Source organism: Vulpes lagopus, chromosome 1, assembly GCF_018345385.1.
Source record: "Vulpes lagopus strain Blue_001 chromosome 1, ASM1834538v1, whole genome shotgun sequence".
In the NCBI taxonomy this organism is placed as follows: domain Eukaryota; kingdom Metazoa; phylum Chordata; class Mammalia; order Carnivora; family Canidae; genus Vulpes; species Vulpes lagopus.
Genome location: NC_054824.1, coordinates 163,194,702 through 163,216,303, shown reverse-complemented (window position 1 = coordinate 163,216,303; position 21,602 = coordinate 163,194,702). Strand labels below are relative to the sequence as shown.

Sequence of the window (21,602 nt, the reverse complement as noted above, 5' to 3'; positions counted from 1 at the left end):
GAACACTAACAAGGACAAAGGAAGCTCTCAATCAATAGTCATTTTCTACCCATTGGTATGGTCGGTCCATCCCAAGTCCTCTTGGGATCTCCTCCAGTGGTAGAAGAAAAGGGTTATAGCTGAACAGAAATAAGATTAGGGGAGAAGGGATGGCAAAAATAGGAAGATATAGAAGTTTGTACCTCAACCCCAAATAAGATATTTCCAAATCTAGGATATTCTCTTTCAGTAAACCACCTCATGTATAAGGAGATGAGGAAGAATAAAAATGCAAGTCCTCAACACATCCAGCAAATCTCCTCCACACCAATGACAGTTGGCTTTTCTTCCATAGCACTCTTAAAATGTACATTCCCCAAACAGGAGAATATAGATTTAACCACATAGCACTTAAGTTTTAATTAAAAACATAAACCTTTAACACGCTTACTGTTAAATAGTTTTTTTTCCAGGAAGATGGGATTTTTGCCTCCAAATCATTGTATGGAACGCAGAATAATGAGCTTAGTTGCTATGTGTGTGTTAGATAGAATATTGTATGTTCTATTTTAGAAATAAGTAGTCTCTGTACACTAATACATGTTGAGGAAAAAGCCTAAGGTCCTCTTATAGTAATTCTTCTGGCTAGAGCCCAAGTGATTATGGAATCACACTGGAGTGGAACTTCAGGAACTTGGAACATGGTCTTGACCCTAACTAGCTGTACGACTTGGCTCTGCTCTTTCACCTTTCCCTAGGTTATCTGCAAAATAAGGGTAGTAGCCAGGCTTATCCCTAAGATTCCTTCCTATTCTCATCCTCTGCCTTTAAAAGCTAACATTTCAAAAAAAAATAAAAATAAAAAAATAAAAGCTAACATTTCGGACTGTGTGAGACGATCATAAATATCATGTGAAGAAAAACTTGTATTATCGTGGACTGTCATCCCCTGGCCCTGTAACTTGTATTCCATGACCCCCACCTCTCAAGAGCCTGAAGGGAAGGGAAATGCTGGACAAGAGCAGACGCAGGCATTCTACCCTTAGATCTACAAGAATTTCAAGTGATCCAGATTCACTGCCTGCTGGTCCTCAGTCCCTCCCCTTCCTCTCTCATGTGCATGGGGTCTCATGAGGATCTTCTAATCACTCTTTATTCCAACTAAACAAACTTGTGAAATTATTAAGGGAGTGGGTTTTAATCACACACATACTTATATACCCATGTGGGTAGGAGAGGAGAAATATTAATTTATTTCATGGTTTAGTTTATAAAAGTTCTTTAACGTTTTAATAAAAATCACACACACACACACACACACACACACACACACACACACACACATTCACCTCAAAGCCTGAGTGAAGCATAAAGACTTGCTGCCAAAAATCCAAAAAGAAGAATGTGAGAACTTCTTTTCATTAAGAAGGAATAAGACCTGATTAAAAAAAATAAGTAAAAACGGAGTCTCCAGAATAACAACCCCCCTCCTGCCCTCTCTATTATTTGGGTTTGACCAAGGAGGTTCTGAGGAACTGTGATGAATTCCCACCTACTGAGGGAAATGTGCAATTCTTTTCCAGCAGTAACTTAATAGGAATAATAAAAAAAAAATAGTACAAAATGCTACTTTCCAGTTCCTATTCTATTTTAATATCCAAACAAAGCAGCAATACCTTTTGATGCTGATACCTATGCCCCACACTTTCTTCCATTTCCATTACTAGCATGAGTAAGACTCTGAGTGGTTACAGTGGGTCCTTACAGAACTTCACAGAAGCCTCTCACATAAGATGACCTTTGAAGTGACATGGGCTCCTTCTTTGGCTGTGGACACTCACTGGAAATTTATTGATCCTTATCCTTGGGAATATTCCTTAAAAGCCCTCAAGGCTATTTACTGATCTGTTTCATGGTAATATGAGAGTTCCTACCTTAAAGGGTTATTATGGAGATTGAAACAGTGATGTAGACAAATAATTACTTAGCTTGTTTTCTGGAATAAAGTAACCCCAAATGTGTACTAGACCATTTGTCAATATTACTATAATTATATAATGTAGCCTGGCCACACAGGCTCATTTGCCCCCATCCCTGGTTGGCTTCCTCCTTACCATCTTCGTTCATCAGGAAAATGGGAAGGCTAGGGTCTGACCACAAACAGGGCAGACTTTCCAGAGTGAAACCAGGCATTGTTAGGCAAAGGAGACAAACACCTCTACATGAGGAGCTCTGATTTGCCCTTAGGCTGCTCACATTTTATTTCCATGTTATTCTGCTCCTGAAACCCATGGGCACCCAGAAGACAGACAAGACTTGGACAGAGTTACATACAGAGAAGTACCCATTCAATCCATAAACAACATACTGATATTCAAAAATTATTTGTGATAGCTTAAAATTAGTGATTGTATATGGAAAGGAATACTTATAAGATTGAACTGTTAGTTCAATTCTTCACAGACCTTGCTGGTAGGTCAGATTTACACAAGACACCTTTTTTTCCTGTAATGCTAATAATATTTTCCTCCTACTTTTCTAGTTATAGAGAATATAATTATCATTTCTTATACTCAAAACCACTGTTCATTTTTGTTTCTCCTCATCTTAGAGAATAAAACTAAAACACAAATAAGGAATTAAATATAGTGGTAGAATGGGGGGATGAGATTCCCTTCCCTACAATTGAATCCCTTTCTTTATGTTCTCTGCTTTTACTTGCTACATTGAAACAGGAAGTAGAAGAAAGATATGCCAATATATGTTTTCAACATTATCTTCATTCCTCAATCTTCACTCTAAGAAACTACCAGATACTACCTTCATTCACCTCCCCAACACCTGTCCAACAAGGCTGCCTAGGAACTGATGACAAAATCCAGGAGTGCCTACTCAGGGGAAACTCTGAAGCAATACTGTGAATGGAGGGCAACATTTTGAAAATACTCACATTTTATCCCAGTGGCTCCTGGCCCATTACCCCATTGCCAATTCAGAAGCCAGGTTCTTCTGTATTCACCCATTAGCTCACCAGGAGGTACAAGATGAAGTGAAAAGCAAAAAAATGAAGCCATTTTCTGACTTTGAGATTTCCAAAGTCTATGCCATTTAGGCCCTAAGGAGATGCAGAGTTTAGCTAGCATGTTAGGTGAATGAAAGGCAGTGATCCTTGCCTCACATTACCAATGCCATCATCACATCTTAGCCTGGAACAATTTCTTCTAAGCTGGAGGAAGAGAAAAGAGATAAAAGGGAAATAATGGGAATATACAGATGGTGGTGGGTCCAGATGAAGTGCACTGTATTCTGTATTTCAATACCCCAGTAAAAGGATTTAAAATAGGTACATGTGATCCGATAGCAGGGGGATCTTGCCTCATTCCAGTAATGGATTCCTGAGTAAGAGTCCTTGGTTTAGAGAAGATGGCTACAAGGGAAGAGAGACAGAGCTTCCCAGAGATTCCCTGAAGGTGGGACCCTGTGATAGAAACAATGGCCATCTCATATGACAGCATCCCTGACAATTAAGGACAAAATTAATCCTTTCCCTTATGACCTTGGCATTCATAAGCCATCTCTGGAGTTAGATACAGCCCTGGGCAAAAGAAGCTAATAGTAAATGTCTACTGTCCAGCTAAGTAGGGGCTCAAAACAGAAATTAAATTCAATTACAGAAGGATAAATAAAAGCTATATTTCTTGCATACCTGAATGTATATGCTGAGACTTAAAGTCAGTACCACTAACTTGCACATAGTACATAATATGAGTGGGGCTCCTGGATGCAGCAACTGGTGGCCACATGTGGCACAGCTGTTGCTTAATGGATTGACAGGGAAAGAACAAATACAATCTTAGAAGACCTTTTAGCCTTGATTATAAGGGACAAGCTAAAAAATAGGATAGGGTTGCTGTGTGGTCTAGGAGATGGTACAGGGGAAGAAATAAAAGAGAAGCTGCTGATTAAAAGATGAAATCTCAGTAGCAGAGAACCAAAGTCCCAAGGTGATGCTGCATTCCCATGTTGCAACTGGCTTTTCCCAGCTTTAGTACAAGACCGCCAAAGTGGCACATAGTAAAAAGAATGACTCCCAAAGCTACTTTTATTTTAAAAGAAGAAAAAAACAACAAAGGCAGTTTGAGGAAATGACACTAGTTGAATGACTTTAAAATAGTTCTGTAAAATTTTTAGGGCTGAATGTTATGTGGCCATAAAACAAGGAGGTTGAGGGCTGGTCTGCAGGTGCCTACATAATTACTTCCAGTTACTGGCTAAAACACTCTTCTAAACATACTCTCCACAATGAAGGGACAAACCTAACAAAGTATGCGTAGGGACTCAAGGTAAGGGAAGAAAGTGCAGAGGTAGACTGACAGCCAAGGGGAGAGAAAGAAATAGAGAAGATTTTTAAAAAGAAGAGGTCACAGGAGCTAGAAAATGAAGCAGGCTTTTAACAAAACTAGCCCAGAACCCATTCATCAACTCTTGTGTCGGTTTCTTAGTTTTACAGCCTGTGCTCTCATAGAAGGAAGTCCTTGTTCTGAACAAGGCTGAACCAAGACAAGAATGCATAGAGGGTGAAGAGTTTACAGTCTGATGTCATTTTCTGTCTTCTTTTATACTCTCTCAGCCACTCCTGTTGTCAAGTATCAAGCACTCAGGGTTCTCTAGCCACCCCCACACATGAGAAAAATAATCCCATTAATAAAACTGGAAGATGTTATTCCTGTTATTATTCTGGGCATCAGAGACAATATGTTAATCCTTTCTTGCTGTGGATGAGGGTAATGCTACACACACACACACACACACACACACACACACACACACACTGGTACCAGACTTTTAGGCAACAAAGAGTTATGAATGGAAAAGATATTTTAAAAATTCATTAATAAATGAATAAATCAGCACTTCCAGAACATCTATTCAATGTCAGGTACTATTCTAGGCTCCAAGGATTCAATAATTACTGGGACATATTTTAAAAGAGGAGATCTTTGGGGACGTCTAGGTGGCTCAGTGGTTAAGCATCTGCCTTTGGCTCAGGTCATGATCCCAGGGATCGAGTCCCACGTCAGGCTCCCCACAGGGAGCCTGCTTCTCCCTCTGCCTATGTCTCTGCCTCTCTCTGTGTGTCTCTCATGAATAAATAAAGTCTTTTAAAAATATAAAAATAAAAGAGGAGTTCTTTGGGGTACCTGGGTGGCTTAGTTTGTGAAGCATCTGACTCTCCATTTTAGCTCAGGTCATGACCTCAGGGTCATAAGATCAAGCCCCACACTGGGCTTTGCACTGAACATGGAGCCTGCTTGGGATTTTCTCTCTCCCTCTCCCTATGCCCTTTCTCCCCCACCTCACCCCCTACTCAGATGCTGTCTCTAAAAGAATATAAATAAATAAATAAATAAATAAATAAATAAATAAATAAATGAATGTCTTTCGGGCAGCCCGGGTGGCTCAGTGGTTTAGCACCGCCTTCAGTCCAAGGCATGATCCTGGAGACCTGGTTGTCGAGCCCTGGGTCAGGCTCCCTGCATGGAGCCTGCTTCTCCCTCTGCCTGCATCTCTGACTCTCTCTCTCTCTGTGTCTCATGAATAAATAAATAAATAAATCTTAAAAAAAAAATAGAGATCTTTCAAGTCATCATATAAAAGGTGACTACTTCCCCTATTTACAAATTCATGAACCTACCTTTGGAGCACTTCAATTTCAGAGTATGAAATTCACATCCTAAGACAAATTTTGTCTAAAGTTTTCAAAATCCAAGAGTGCTCCTTATATGTTCAAAACTGCAAGACATGGAGCAGGAAGAAATAGAAAACCTGAACAGGCCAATAACCAGGGAGGAAATTGAAGCAGTCATCAAAAACCTCCCAAGACACAAGAGTCCAGGGCCAGATGGCTTCGCAGGGCAATTCTATCAAACGTTTAAAGAAGAAACCATACCTATTCTACTAAAGCTGTTTGGAAAGATAGAAAGAGATGGAGTACTTCCAAATTCGTTCTATGAGGCCAGCATCACCTTAATTCCGAAACCAGACAAAGACCCCACCAAAAAGGAGAATTACAGACCAATATCCCTGATGAACATGGATGCAAAAATTCTCAACAAGATACTAGCCAATAGGATCCAACAACACATTAAGAAAATTATTCGCCATGACCAAGTAGGATTTATCCCCGGGACACAAGGCTGGTTCAACACTCGTAAAACCATCAATGTGATTCATCATATCAGCAAGAGAAAAACCAAGAACCATATGATACTCTCATTAGATGCAGAGAAAGCATTTGACAAAATACAGCATCCATTCCTGATCAAAACCCTTCAGAGTGTTGGAATAGAGGGAACTTTCCTCGACATCTTAAAAGCCATTTACGAAAAGCCCACAGCAAATATCATTCTCAATGGGGAAGCACTGGGAGCCTTTCCCCTAAGATCAGGAACAAGACAGGGATGTCCACTCTCGCCACTGCTGTTCAACATAGTTCTGGAAGTCTTCGCCTCAGCAAACAGACAACAAAAAGACATTAAAGGCATTCAAATTGGCAAAGAAGAAGTCAAACTTTCCCTCTTCGTCGATGACATGATACTCTACATAGAAAACCCAAAAGACTCCACCCCAAGATTGCTAGAACTCATACAGCAATTTGGTAGCGTGGCAGGATACAAAATCAATGCCCAGAAATCAATGGCATTTCTATACACTAACAATGAGACTGAAGAAAGAGAAATTAAGGAGTCAATCCCATTTACAATTGCACCCAAAAGCATAAGATACCTAGGAATAAACCTAACCAAAGAGGTAAAAGATCTATACCCTAAAAACTATAGAACACTTCTGAAAGAAATTGAGGAAGACACAAAGAGATGGAAAAATATTCCATGCTCATGGATTGGCAGAATTAATATTGTGAAAGTGTCAATGTTACCCAGGGCAATTTATACGTTTAATGCAATCCCTATCAAAATACCATGGACTTTCTTCAGAGAGTTAGAACAAATTATTTTAAGATTTGTGTGGAATCAGAAAAGACCCCGGATAGCCAGGGGAATTTTAAAAAAGAAAACCATAGCTGGGGGCATCACAATGCCAGATTTCGGGTTGTACTACAAAGCTGTGGTCATCAAGACAGTGTGGTACTGGCACAAAAACAGACACATAGATCAATGGAACAGAATAGAGAACCCAGAAGTGGACCCTGAAATGTATGGTCATCTAATATTCGATAAAGGAGGAAAGACTATCCATTGGAAGAAAGACAGTCTCTTCAATAAATGGTGCTGGGAAAATTGGACATCCACATGCAGAAGAATGAAACTGGACCACTCTCTTTCACCATACACAAAGATAAACTCAAAATGGATGAAAGATCTAAATGTGAGACAAGAGTCCATCAAAATCATAGAAGAGTACACAGGCAACACCCTTTTTGAACTCGGCCACAGTAACTTCTTTCAAGATACATCCACAGAGGCAAAAGAAACAAAAGCAAAAATGAACTATTGGGACTTCATCAAGATAAGAAGCTTTTGCACAGCAAAGGATACAGTCAACAAAACTAAAAGACAACCTACAGAATGGGAGAAGATATTTGCAAACGACATATCAGATAAAGGGCTAGTTTCCAAAATCTATAAAGAACTTATTAAACTCAACACCAAAGAAACAAACAATCCAATCATGAAATGGGCAAAAGACATGAAGAGAAATCTCACAGAGGAAGACATGGACATGGCCAACATGCACATGAGAAAATGCTCTGCATCTCTTGCCATCAGGGAAATACAAATCAAAACCACAATGAGATACCACCTCACACCAGTGAGAATGGGGAAAATTAACAAGGCAGGAAACAACGAATGTTGGAGAGGATGTGGAGAAAGGGGAACCCTCTTACACTGTTGGTGGGAATGTGAACTGGTGCAGCCACTCTGGAAAACTGTGTGGAGGTTCCTCAAAGAGTTAAAAATAGACCTGCCCTACGACCCAGCAATTGCACTGTTGGGGATTTACCCCAAAGATTCAGATGCAATGAAACGTCGGGACACCTGCACCCCGAAGTTTCTATCAGCAATGGCCACAATAGCCAAACTGTGGAAGGAGCCTCGGTGTCCATCAAAAGATGAATGGATAAAGAAGATGTGGTTTATGTATACAATGGAATATTACTCAGCCATTAGAAACGACAAATACCCCCCATTTGCTTCAACGTGGATGGAACTGGAGGGTATTATGCTGAGTGAAATAAGTCAATCGGAGAAGGACAAACAGTGTATGTTCTCATTCATTTGGGGAATATAAATAATAGTGAAAGGGAATATAAAGGAAGGGAAAAGAAATGTTGGGAAATATCAGGAAGGGAGACAGAACATAAAGACTCCTAACTCGGGGAAACGAACTAGGGGTGGTGGAAGGGGAGGAGGGCGGGTGTTGGAGGGGAATGGGTGACGGGCACTGAGGTGGACACTTGACGGGATGAGCACTAGGTGTTTTTCTGTATGTTGGTAAATTGAACACCAATAAAAATTAATTTTAAAAAAAACCCGCAAGACACCCAGAATAACTCTATTTGCTAAATATCATCTTCTGACAATGTAATAATCTATAATAGGAGCTAGTGGGTATTCCCAATCCTCATCTTGTTCATCATGTAGCTTGTCTCATGAAGGATTCTATAAATCCTCCTATTTACATGTGCTCTCCAGTTTATACATCTCATTCACTCCTTATTTCCTGGGAGAATCATCCTGCTTTGGCATAGTAAAGAGAAGAGCAGGGGACTGGGGACAAAATCTATGTCACTTTACTCCAGCCATCTAATAACCACTTGTACCAGAGTGCTCCTTGTCACCTTCCAGTAGATTCTTCCACCTATCCCATTCTGGAGTCTAACCCTGCACTCCACAGAAACAATCTAGCTGAGATTATCAAAGACTTCCCACATGTCATATCCATTTCTCAGCACTTGCCACCTTAGCCACCTTGCACATGAATATGTCACCCTAATGTCAACATCCACAGTTTGGTTGGGAGGAAGCTGAATTTTTCCCTGGGGGACTCCTACAAAAGTTCTGGTTGGGGGAGAGATATCTTACCTCTGCGTAAATTTTGCTGCTTTCATCTTCCCTTGCCCCCTACAGTGCTACTCCTTTGTGTTCCCCCAGATACCTGCCACAGCTGCATCACCCTGTGCTAGTTCTCTTCTCCCGTCCACTGAGATCCAAAGGAGCCAATATCTTCCCTGGGTACAAAAAATCTCCAGGTTGAAGGTAAAGTGGTAGGCTGAGGGCACAACCAGGAAGGTTAAACACAGACACATGGTATTTGAAGCTTCTACTACTTTTTCTGCTACTACTAATGGAGCTGATATTTATTGATGTCCTAATATGTGCCAGTTCTCTTCCTTGTGCTTATTATTGCTATTTTATATATGGGAAAGTAAGGCTCAGAGAGGTGATTTGCTCAAGATTCTATTTGTTCATATCCAGGGGAAACCCTAACCCACTCTGTGATTCAAAGACTTATTTTCCTAAAATGGTCACATATCTGGACCTCTTGAAGACCCTATATGTTTAAACCCCCATATGATCCAGGTTCAAGTCCCTTCCCACACAGTTCTTGGGACCTTCCTTGAACACTGGGACATGTTGTTAGTGATCTAATCAAGATCTCTGAATGTTCTTTGGTAGTACACACCTATTCCCTAGAACAACTGGGAAGCTGATTGGCCCAGAAAACTTAAGTGCCTAAGTTCTGTGCCCAGGAGTGACAGACTCTCTTCTCTAACCTAGCCAACATGACTTGTACTGACTTCATCTCTCTGCAGCAGCTGCATATGTGGGCCACAGGTGAGTTTCTCAAAATTCTCTCTCTCTCAGTGTATTTCTAAAAATTCTGTCTTCCCTCAATCCTGTTCCTCCTCCTCCTTTTGTGAAAGTCCCTACATAGATTGTAGAGATCCCAAACTCAACATATCCAAACCAAACCAGGTCACCATTTGCTCCTCCTTTTCCTGTATTTTCTACCTTGGCACCACTATTCAGGCAAATAGAATTCCGTATTTTCCCATCTACTTATTTATGTGAACAAATTTCTCAGCACTCAGAGCTATGGAAGGGAAAAAAAGCAACATAATTGATGCTAAATCCTGTTTCAATGTAGCAATAATTACATTCATCCACAAAGAACTAATTTGGGGAAGAAAAGCCACACTTATCTTATTAAAATATGCATTTTTCATTTTGTTTACTATTTATTAATCAACATTTTAAAACAGTGTTTTGATCAATTTTTGACAAGCAGCCATTTGAAAAGATAACTCATAGAGAAGAAAACTTATGATCTAACACTTCTAACACTTTAAAACTTCTAACACTTTAAAACTTATGATCAGTATCAATATCCTGGTCTTGATATTGTACTACAGTTTTGCTGATGTTACCATTGGAGGACAGGAGGTAAAGGGTATGTAGAATTTTTAGTATTATCTCTTAGAATTATATGTGGATATGAAATTATCTCAAGATTAAAAGCTTAATTAAAAATTATCACAAAAGAAAAAAATTATCACAAAAGAGTTATTTAAAATATGTTTTTGGCAGAAAAATAAATAACTAAAGACTTTAAAAATATGCATATGTTACATTAATATAAAGTTCTACAGGAGAAATAGAATGGAAACACAAATTTAAACATAAAAAGATGCAATGAATAATTTCCCAATGTTAAAAAAAGTGCGTGGTCATTAATTTGTGAATGATGGTGGTTATATGACAGTGTTACTGAAGATTCTATTTAGGAGAGTAGATCAAAAATTTATTTTAAAATGTCAATCATTTAAAATAATACATAATTATATTCTTTGCCACTATTTTAGATGTTGCTCTTAGAATGAATGAAGGGGTTCAGAGTTTTTCAAAAAGTTTGGGGATACAAGAGTAAAAATATGTTTGCAAAGCATGACACTAGCTATTCCAAGTACCTCCCACTTCTAAGCATGCCCAGGTTTTTAACAGCCTGAATCTTGGCATCTGTCAGCCCTTCTACTCTGGAATGCTGTTTCATTGTCTGCCAAGCCAACTTTTGCTTATCTTTCAACTCTCCTCTCCTGCCTCTGCCCCTCTGGGAATCCTTCTCTGATGCTTTGAGCACAATTAGGCACTTTCTCTTCATGTTCCTACCTGACTTCATGGGCAGTATCATCACACAGTAGTGAAAGTGTATATTTGCATATCTGCCTCGCAGTTACATTGTGGAAACATTTAGGGTAATCTCATTTTATTACTGTATCTCCAGTATTACCACAAACAGATTCAACTACTTTTCTTTGAATGAATGATTAGGAGCATGGTATCAATAGCTTATGATTGATAAGCTGGTTTACTGCAAATTTAAGTCTTCTGCCTTTGAAGATACATTTTCAGTTTAAGTGCAGTGTCCTAAGGCTAAAGATGTTCAAACAGCGAAACAGTAGAGCTCAAGGGGAACTCATTCATTCATTTACTTATTAAAAAAAATTCTACCCTGCATTACCATAGTATTAAAAGTACAAAACCATGTTGAAAGTCAGAAATGATGTGGTTGGAAAAGCACAACTGTGAATTACACCAGTCTTTCCGTGTACTGATTTAAGCCATTGGTAGTCAGAAATTGGATTCAATCTTCAATCTCTCAGGTTAGTGTACTTATCTGCTGGGTCCCTCAGCTGACCCTCAAAATGATGGGATTCTTCAATGTTGACACAAATAGATAATCTTAATCTTGAGTCTTAAAAATACTCTATTTAGAAAATCCTCAATGTCTTCCTCTGTCATGTTATGCCAGCTGTCTGTACTACTCTACATGTGATGTAGGTCAATATGGTTCCTTTGTTCAGTCACAATCATGACTGAACAAGAAGAAATAAATAAGAACACAAGCAATTTCACACTGAGCCAGATCTTTCAGCTGCTCAGGCTAGTCTGCTACTTTTGAAAAGTATATTAAGGAACATGTTATAGGAAAACAGTTATTCCTAAGAGGCTTAAGGATAAAATATAAATATACCTAGTCTCTTTTGCAATTCATTATGAGTCAGTGACTCATGAGATAATTTAAACATTTCTTGAAACCATTTAAATTTAATACTCCATTCATTTATTCATTCATCCCTTCATTCAGTGATATTCATGGAATATCTACTAGATGTGGCATACTCTGCTTATGCATAAAGGTCACAGTCCTTATTCAGATTTCACTAGTTTTTACATATACTCCTGTGTGTGTGTGTGTGTGTGTTTTACAGTTCCATGCAATTTTATCACATGTATACCTTTGTATAACTACTGCCACAATCAAGATACTGAGCTGTTCCATCGCCATTAAGATCTCTCTCCTGCTATCCTTCATGTCACATTCATACTATATCCCTCCCCCATACTCCAATTCTGACTTCAGGCAACCACTAGCTTGTTCTTTGTCTATCATTACCTCATTTTGAGACTACTACATAGAATTTTGAAAATACTACATAAACTCACAGCATGTAACTTGTGAGTTTTTTTTCATTCAACATAACACACTTGAGATCTATCTAAGTTGTTTAATGCTTTCATAATTTGTTCCTTTTTACTTCTGGGTAGCATTCCATTGTGTGGATGTAGTACACTTTGTTTAAACACCTAGCATGGAAGGATGCTTCTGTCATTTCCAGTTCTTAGACTCTTACAAATGAAGCTGCTATGAAAACTGATGTATAGGTTTTTGAGTAGATATATGTTTTAATTTCTTGGGGATAAACATCTAAGAGTTCAGCTGCTGGATCTAGGTTTAGTTTTAGAAGAAACTATCAAAGTATTCTCCAAAGTGGCTGCTATTTTACTTTCCCACCAGCAATGTATGAGAGATCTGGTTTCTCTGCATCCCCGCTGGCATTTAGTATCGTCACGGTTCTTTATTTTAGCTCTTCTAAAAAGTGTGTTATAATATCTCATGGTGGTTTTAATTTGTATTTCCCCAATGGCTAATGATACTGAACATCTTTTCATGTGCTTATTTTCTTTGTTAAAATGTCTATTCATGTCTTTGCCCATTTTCTAACTGAAACATTTGTCTCACTGTTGAATTTTGAAATTCTTTATATATTCGAGATACATATCTTTTATGAGATGTATGGTCCACAAGTATTTCTTCCAGGTCTGCCATTTCTTTGTTCATGTTAAAAAGTGTTTCTCAGAGGAAATGCTTTAAATTTTTTATCAAGTCCAATTTGTCATTTTTATTTTTATGGACCACGCTTTGGGGGTCATATATAAGCACTCTTCATCTAGCCCTGCTCTGCCCTGAAGATTTTCTCTTATATTTTCTTTTAAAAGTTCTATAGGTTTACTTTAGGAGGGGGAGTTGTTTCTTTTCTTATTATTTAAATTCAATTAATTAACATATATTATTAGTTTCGGAAGTAGAGGTCAGTAATTCATCAGTCTTATAAAATACCCAGTGCTCATTACATCCCATGCCCTTCTTAATGCCCATCACCCAGTTACCCCATCCCCCCACCCACCTCCCCTCCAGCAACCCTCAGTTTGTTTCCTATGATTAAGAGTTTCTTATGGTTTGTATCCCTCTCTGATTTTGTCTTGTTTTATTTTTCCCAGGTTTGTTTCTTTTAGTAACCAGAATCATGCTGTATTATTCTTTGATGTGCTTATTGGGGATGTTCTCAGTTTAGCACATTCCTTTTATCCTTTATATATTCCACAGAATTAGTGTCACTATGTGGGTTGCTTCATTCTTCTGCTACAATTATGTCCACTTTTGTGCACAAACTAGAGCACAGGGGTTGGAATTTGATAGGGAAGAGTGTCAGTTTGAGTCCTTGTCAATCCAAGGTAAAGGCGTGTTGACTTGGCAATGAGCAGATGGCAGGTAGTGCATGCTGACTCAGGGAGGAGGACAACTGGACTGTGGATTTGGGACTCACAGGCTGATGGCATTGTGTGTGACGTGGGCATGACTGGTTTTGCTCCTGGTCATGAATTCCTTTAACTTTTGTTTTTCTGGGAAATTCTCTCTTTCTATGCTGAATGAAAGCCTTCCTGGATAGAGTATTCTTGGCTGCAGGCTTTTCTTTTTTTTTTTTTTTTTTTTTTTTTTCCTTTTAGCACTTTGAATATATCATGATGCTCCTTCAGGCCTGCAAAGTTTCTGCTGAAAAATCCACTGATAGCCTTATGGAGTTTCCCTTATATGTAACTGCTTTCCTTTCTCTTCTGCCTTTAAAATTCTCTCTCTTGGGCATCCCGGGTGGCTAAGTGCTGCCTTTGGCCCAGGGCATGATCCTGGGGACCCTGGATCAAGTCCCACGTCAGGCTCCCTGCATGGAGCCTGCTTCTCCCTCTGCCTCTGTCTGTGCCTCTTTCTCTCTCTGTGTTTCTCATGAATAAATAAATAAAAATCTTTAAAAAAAAAATAAAATTCTCTCTATCACTACTTTTGGCCATCTTATTTACTTTGTATAAAAATATGGAACACTTCACATATTTACATGTCATCCTGATGCAGGGGCCATGCTAATCTTCTCTGTATTATTACAATTTTAGTATATGTGCTGCCGAAGCAAGCACTAGGTATACTTTTTATATTTAAATCTCTGATCTATGTTGAGTTAATTTTTTTACAAGGTATGAAATTCATATCGAAATTCATTTTCTTTTATCTATGGATGTGTAATTACTATAACATCATTTGCTGAAAATAGTTATGGCTATTAATGTCTGTAGTATATATAAAAAATATTACTCCTTTCATTTCTCATAGTGGTTATGTATTCTTTCTCATTTCCATTTCTTTTTTTTAATAAATTTATTTTTTATTGGTGTTCAATTTACCAACATACAGAATAACACTCAGTGCTCATCCCATCAAGTGCCCCCCTCAGTGCCCGTCACCCATTCACCCCCACCCCCCGCCCTCCTCCCCTTCAATTTTTCTGGGGATTTATCAATTCTTTGCCCTTCCCCCCCAAAACTGAACTCTGTTAATTTTTTTCTAATTAATGTTTAATTTCTATTTTATTTCTTTTCTTATTTTTATTATTTCCTTCTGTCATCATTTTTTTAATTTAATATATTATTCTTTGCTACTCTCTTGAGATGGATTCCTAGCTCAGACATTTTCTTTTTTAACATATAAAGCTATAGATTTCACTCTACTTAGAACTTCTTGTATATACCATAAATTTTGATAGGCCCTATGGTCATAGTCATTTCATTTAAAATATGTTCTATTTCCATTGCAATTTATTCCTTGAGCCATGAGGTAATTAGAAGTATATCACAGTTTCCAAATATTTGGGGATTTCCCAGTTTTTTGTTGTTTTTTATTGTTATTGACTTCTATACCTTATTTCCAATGATTTGAGAGAGCAAAGACTTCCTGAATGCAATCCTTTGTAGTTTACTCTTTGGCCCAGAACTCTCAGCAAATTTTCTATGGTACATAGGAACGATGTATATTCTTTACTGTTTAGGCATATTAATTTTGTTAATTAAGCCATAAATTAAATTCTTTAACTTCATTTACTTTCTTTTCCATCTTTTGTGCAACTGTTGTCATATTTTAATTATACATATATTTTAAACCAAAAAAATTACTGTTATTACTTTTAATATTTTTATCCTTTCTTGTATCATTCATTTCTTTTTGCATGTCTCTTCTTCTCATCTGGGGTTATTTTCTTTCTGTTAACTTTCTTCAGTATTATTTTACCGCTGATGTTAAATTATCTCAGTTTTATAGGCCTGAAAATATTTTTAATTTTTCTTTCTTTTAAAAGATATTTTTGCTGAGTATAGTATTCTAAGTTGACAATTATTTTCTTTTTGCATTTAAAAAATTATATCTGTTGTCTTATGACTTCTATAGTTTCTGTTGAAAAGTGAGCATATGAATCTCATTGTTTATCCTTTTAGTGTAATGTACTACTACTCAGCCATCAAAAAAAAAAAATGAAATCTTGCCATTTGAAATGATGTGGGTAGAACTAAAGGATATTATGCTAAGTGAAATAAATCAATCAGAGAAAGACAATTATATGATCTCACTATGTGAGAATTTATGAAACAAAAAACGGGATCATAGGAGAAGAGAGGAAAAAATAAAACAAGATAGAATCAGAGAAGGAGACAAACCATAAGAGATTCTTCATCATAGGAAACAAACTGAAGTTTGCTGGGGGAGATGGGGGAAGGGGATGGGGTAAGTGGGTGATGGACATTAAGGAGGGCACGAGATGTAATGAGCACTGGGTATTATATAAGACTGATGAATCACTGACTTCTACCTCTGAAACCAATAATATATTATATGCTAATTAATTGAATTTAAATATAATTAAAAATTAAAAAATTAAAAACAAAATTATGTACCTTTTTCCCTCTAGCTACTTATAAGTATTTTTTTCTTTGTCTATAGTTGTTAAGTACTTTTGCTATAATGGACCTAGTTGTGGTTGTCTTTCTATTTTATCTTTCCTGGGGTTTGTAAAACATTTTGAATCTGTTGTTTGATATCTTCTGTCACTTACAAGTCTTAGCCATTATCTCCCTGCTATTTTTTTCTGCCCCAATATCTTTTTCTTCTTCTAGAACTCTAATTTACATTAGAAAATTTTCATCAGGTCTTAAATGTCTCAAGTTATTTTCTATATTTTTCCAACACTTTTTCTCTCTGAGTTTCAATACGAATGTTTTCTACAATTTTTTAGTTATTTAATCCTCTCCTCTGATCATAAACTTATCTATTAATTTCCTAATTTCACCTGTATTTTTTGTTCTAAAATTTCCATTTAATTTATTATTATAAATTCTAGTTCTCAGAAGATACTCTGCATTTTAATATATATTTTATAACATATTAATCATAATTATCTTGGATCCCTGGGTGGCTCAACAGTTTAGCGCCTTCCTTTGGCCCAGGGCGCGATCCTGGAGTCCCGGGATCGAGTCCAACGTCAGGCTCCCGGCATGGAGCCTGCTTCTCCCTCTGCCTGTGTCTCTGCCTCTCTCTCTCTCTCTCTCTCTCTCTCTCTATGTATCATAAATAAATAAGTAAAAAAATAAATAAATAAATCTTTTTTAAAAAATCATAGTTATCTTAAAGCCAATATTCAATACTCCAATATCTGGGTAATCTGTGAGTCTGTATTTATTAATGACTGCTTATTTCTTTGTTTAGCTAAGTTCATAATCATTTGTCCCTGTTTTTTGGCATAACTGATAATTCTTTAATGATTGCTGGATATCATGCATGACAACTTGTAGAGGCTTTTCATGATACTATCTTCCTCCAGAGGAAGGAAGAAAATACCAATTTTCTCTTGTTCGCAGTTAAATGTAGGCAAATGACTTTCTTTCACACAGGGAATGAAGAGACAGGATTTCAGGCTTTGTGTAATCTGGACTATTTCTGTTTGCTATATCACACAAGGTGTCTCAGCCCCACCCCACGCCCACCCCTTGATAGGGCCTCAACTCCAATTTTTTCTTCCCTCTACTATAAGACTCCTGAAACTATTATTTGATTTTTTAATCTCTCACAAGTTATTTTATACTTGTTTTCTTGGCTGATGGCCCTGGGAATGTATGGATTAGTAGTTAGCAAATATCTTAAAAGAAAATCATGAGCAAAATATCACTCTTTATGGGGTATTTTTATTTCTATGTGAGTCTTGGATGACTTGGACGGCCTGACTTCTAATTTTTGTCTCTCCATTAGTGAGACTTCAGCGGGCTCTAGACTGCTCTCTACTCTGCCTGTATTCCTCTCACTGAGAACTTGGCAATTTTCCTGAATGGAAAAAAACAACGGAGTTATATTTAGAGCTCACTTCAATGGATTTTTCTTATCACTGGGATTGGGCCCTCAAATCCTTGTTGTTTTGGCTGTTGTCTAATGTCTTCAAATAGCTTTTTTTTCCTGGTATTTTATCCATTTTTTATAGTTAAATGAATCTTATCAGTGGCCCAGCTCCAATAAAGTTAGAAAACATTCAGTGGTCTGCTCTCAGCTCAGTAATTCTTATCAGGAGGCCAAAACTTGTCTTCATAATGACCAGGTAGATCATTTCTAAAGGTTTTCAAACACAGATTCAGTTCCTAATGATAGACCTGGGACTCATGAAAACCACTGCTTGATAAATCTTGCTGTCAGGACTCCCTCACATATATACCAAAAATGTTACTGTCACCAAGTTAGGTGCACGCTAATTTAGAGATACTTTTTTGCCGTGCTATATGCTCTTCTGCTACCATCGTTTTTAATGAGGATAAGGCAAGACACTGAAATTCACTATTAAATGGATTATTGGAATATGACCATCTAGCCTACCATGAAGGCTGGAATGACACATTTGCTTTCAACTAGAAAGCACCACTAACCTCACAAATTTCTGATTTCTCACATACTCCAAGCTGAAAATACAAAATTTAATGATAAAAGGACTGCAGAGCCCTAAAACTGTATCACATACTATAGAGCCAATGAAACCCAGCATACTAGCAAAACATTCTGTTTAGATCACCACATGTTCAATTTTTTATTGTTTCCTTCTTTGCTTAAGATATATACCCCTTCTAAATGTTGACCTGATTCATTCCAGAAATTTTCATATTCTGGTTTCCTCCTCAACAGCAGTAATATATTTTCATCTATCACTAACTACTGCTCATACTCCTTTTTCTCTAATCCACAATACTAGCTGTCCTTTGGAAATTTGCCTGTATTTTCTTTAATTATCAATGTAACATGTTGTGGACTCCACTTCACAATGACCCCATTATACATGGGTTTGACACATATAGCATTATGTGATCTTTCTTCAATTTATGTCTTTCTGCTTCATGTTTGATTACTGAGAAGATTAACTTTGTATAGCCTCTTTTAAATCATTTATAAAGTGATTTCCAGTCTCTATAATCATTCTGTTTCCAACATGAAAATTCCTCCCGATTATGGTAATTCAGTTTTAAAATAAATTTTGGTAAAATCCCAGTCAAGATTCTTTGAAAGCACATAAAAATTATATTGAATAATTACTCCTTATCCACATTAACTGATTTAATGGCTTTTTAGTTGACCAGTAATATCTCCTTTCCAATAACAATAACAAATTACAAAAGGAATTATCTTTCTTAAGAATGTAGACGTTCTGCTCAGTATTAAGTTGTCACCTTTTTCCTAAGTAAGCAGGGAAACCCCACCTGCCTGAACTTCCCAGGATTTCTTCAGAAGCCCAATCCTAGATCCATGGATCCTGAGGAGCCATGCACAAAGCCCACAAGTCTTCTGTCACATTGATTACCATAAACCAGGTTTCATAGCCCAGCTGCCTTCTTTGCTAATTTCCCCCTTGACAAGACACAAAATGAGGCTCTCCAAGACACAAAATGGATCTTATTACTCATCAGCAATCCGTTTACATCTAGTTCACATATTTGTCTAGAACATCCTGAGCTCTAATACCTCTTTCTTGTCTATATTGAAACATTTTGACAGATTCTCCCCAAAGGCCATTCCCAGCCCAAGGCAGTTAATTCATTGAGTAAAATTTTTCTCTTTCTTTCTATTTCCCTCAAACTCACTTCTCATAATCATTTGGGGCCTGCTCAATTTTTCTACCATATTTGGTCTTCATTTCACTTACCCAGGTGACTAATGGCTTCCTTGTCCCAAGGCCAGGTGGCAGCACCAGCAAGGTCTTCCCGCACTGAGCTAGCAAAGTAGACATTGAGGAAGTGCGTACTATTGAGCTGCAGTGCCTCCTTCAGCTCCTTCACACTCATGTATGCCCTGGAGAGCACACAAGAGAAGAAAATGTCACACCAAAGGATCAGGACATAGAAAATAGAACCAGACCTGGTCAGACTGACACTCCAGCCAGCATTGCCCTTTAGAGGGGCAGAGAGACAGAGACCAGGCTGTCTTGAAGATAACAAAAAAGGCACTAGTACACATTTAAGATATTTTATTCCAAGATAAATAATATGTTAACTTTTAGCACTGTATTATTTATATGAATAGTCAGTGTTTGATTCAATTCCCACTCTACATCTAGATTATTTCCTCAAGATAAATTCAATGATACTCCTAATTATTTGCTCTAAGTATTAACCCCAGGCTATGGTGAAGAAGGCCTTCCAACTGTCAGTTCCTGGTTCCTTCTATCACACTTAATGAACATTATTATGATCAGAGGACAAACTGAATCTCTATTTCAGTATATGCTTGCTTTAAGCATTATTTTAAAAAAAAACCAGTGGCTAGGAAATAAAAAGAAAGAAAACAGATGAGTTTAGGTAGAAGAAAATATCATAAAATTATTACAAAGATATTTTTCTTTCTAGTCCCTTAATCCATAGAAACTACTCCAACTACCTTATGCTACTTACCAAGTATCTTTACTGGTGGCCTTCAAAGTACTAGGAACTATTATGTTTGTACTTATGCACAGAATTAAAGGTTTATTAAAAACACATGCCATATGGCCCATAAAAAAGGGAAATGAGCATTTTATCTCTTTTTTTTTTTAAGATTTATTTATTTATTTATTTATTTATTTATTTATTTATTCACTCACGACAGAGAGAGAGAGAGAAGCAGCGACACAGGCAGAGGGAGAAGCAGGCTCCATGCAGGGAGCCTGACGTGGGACTTGATCCCAGGACTCCACTTGATCCCAGGACTCCAGGATCACAGCCTGGGCTGGAGGCGGCACTAAACCACTGGGCCACTGGGGCTGCCCTACATTTTATCTCTTTATAAGCTCATATATAGTCAAAGACTTCTTCCTGGCATCAGTGAAAGTTTAAACTTACCATAAGCAAAGAGACTCACTCAACAGTCTCACTGAAGAGCTATTTTAAGAACAAACAACTAAGGCAGAGCTAGTGGCCCTTTGCATTTATTGGATACATCATCCCATAGTGACCATAGTCTGCCACTCAAAAAGAGGAATGTTCTACCACAGCTTCAAGTCAGCAGACATCTCCTTCAACATTAGTTGGAAATTTCCTTTATAGATCATGCATCATTATTGCTGTTCTGATAGACAAGCTGAAATCCAGAAGCTCATGTTAGGACAGCATGACCCTTCTTTTCTTGCATGTTCTGCCTCCCAAGCACACTCCTGATGCAATCTATTTAATCCACATGTAGGATATACTGGCAAGGAGTACCCAAGAAATGGATCCCAAAGAAGATTGTTTTTGTATTCTTTGAAACAGAACCAAAAAGAGGAATACAAATTAAGAAACAAAAAATATTCTGCTTTAGAACTAAAATACTTGGGAGAAAAGATATTTAAAAATACTTTTTCATATTGACTTGTAATATCTTGGAAAAATAGTTCTAAGCCCCAAGAAATCATCCAAATTCCATGAGGTGATGTCAGATGTGATCAGAGGGATATTCCTTCTGCTGCTTTCCTGGAGACACAATGTTTTTTGGACTGTTGCCTGCTTTTCTCTGGATATTGGTCACATTCTCTTTCTCTTTCTTCTTAATTAAAAATAATTACAATTTCCTGTATTGACAAATTGATGGTTTGGAGCTGTGATGACATCAAGTCATTCTTCAAC

At 37.5% G+C, this 21,602-nt stretch overlaps 1 protein-coding gene and 1 non-coding gene across 2 annotated transcripts in view; both read right to left on the bottom strand.

Annotated features, from left to right (window-relative positions):
* The window catches only part of PAPPA2 (pappalysin 2), a 272,084-nt gene that overhangs the window by 151,241 nt on the left and 99,241 nt on the right, over nt 1-21,602 (bottom strand). The window contains exon 3 of the mRNA XM_041765686.1: nt 19,670-19,815. Coding sequence (XP_041621620.1) covers nt 19,670-19,815 — 146 coding nt within the window. The remainder of the gene's footprint in view (nt 1-19,669; nt 19,816-21,602) is intronic.
* On the bottom strand, nt 14,485-14,591 carry LOC121474714. The gene has a single exon (XR_005983489.1). It is a non-coding gene; the product is annotated as a U6 spliceosomal RNA (small nuclear RNA).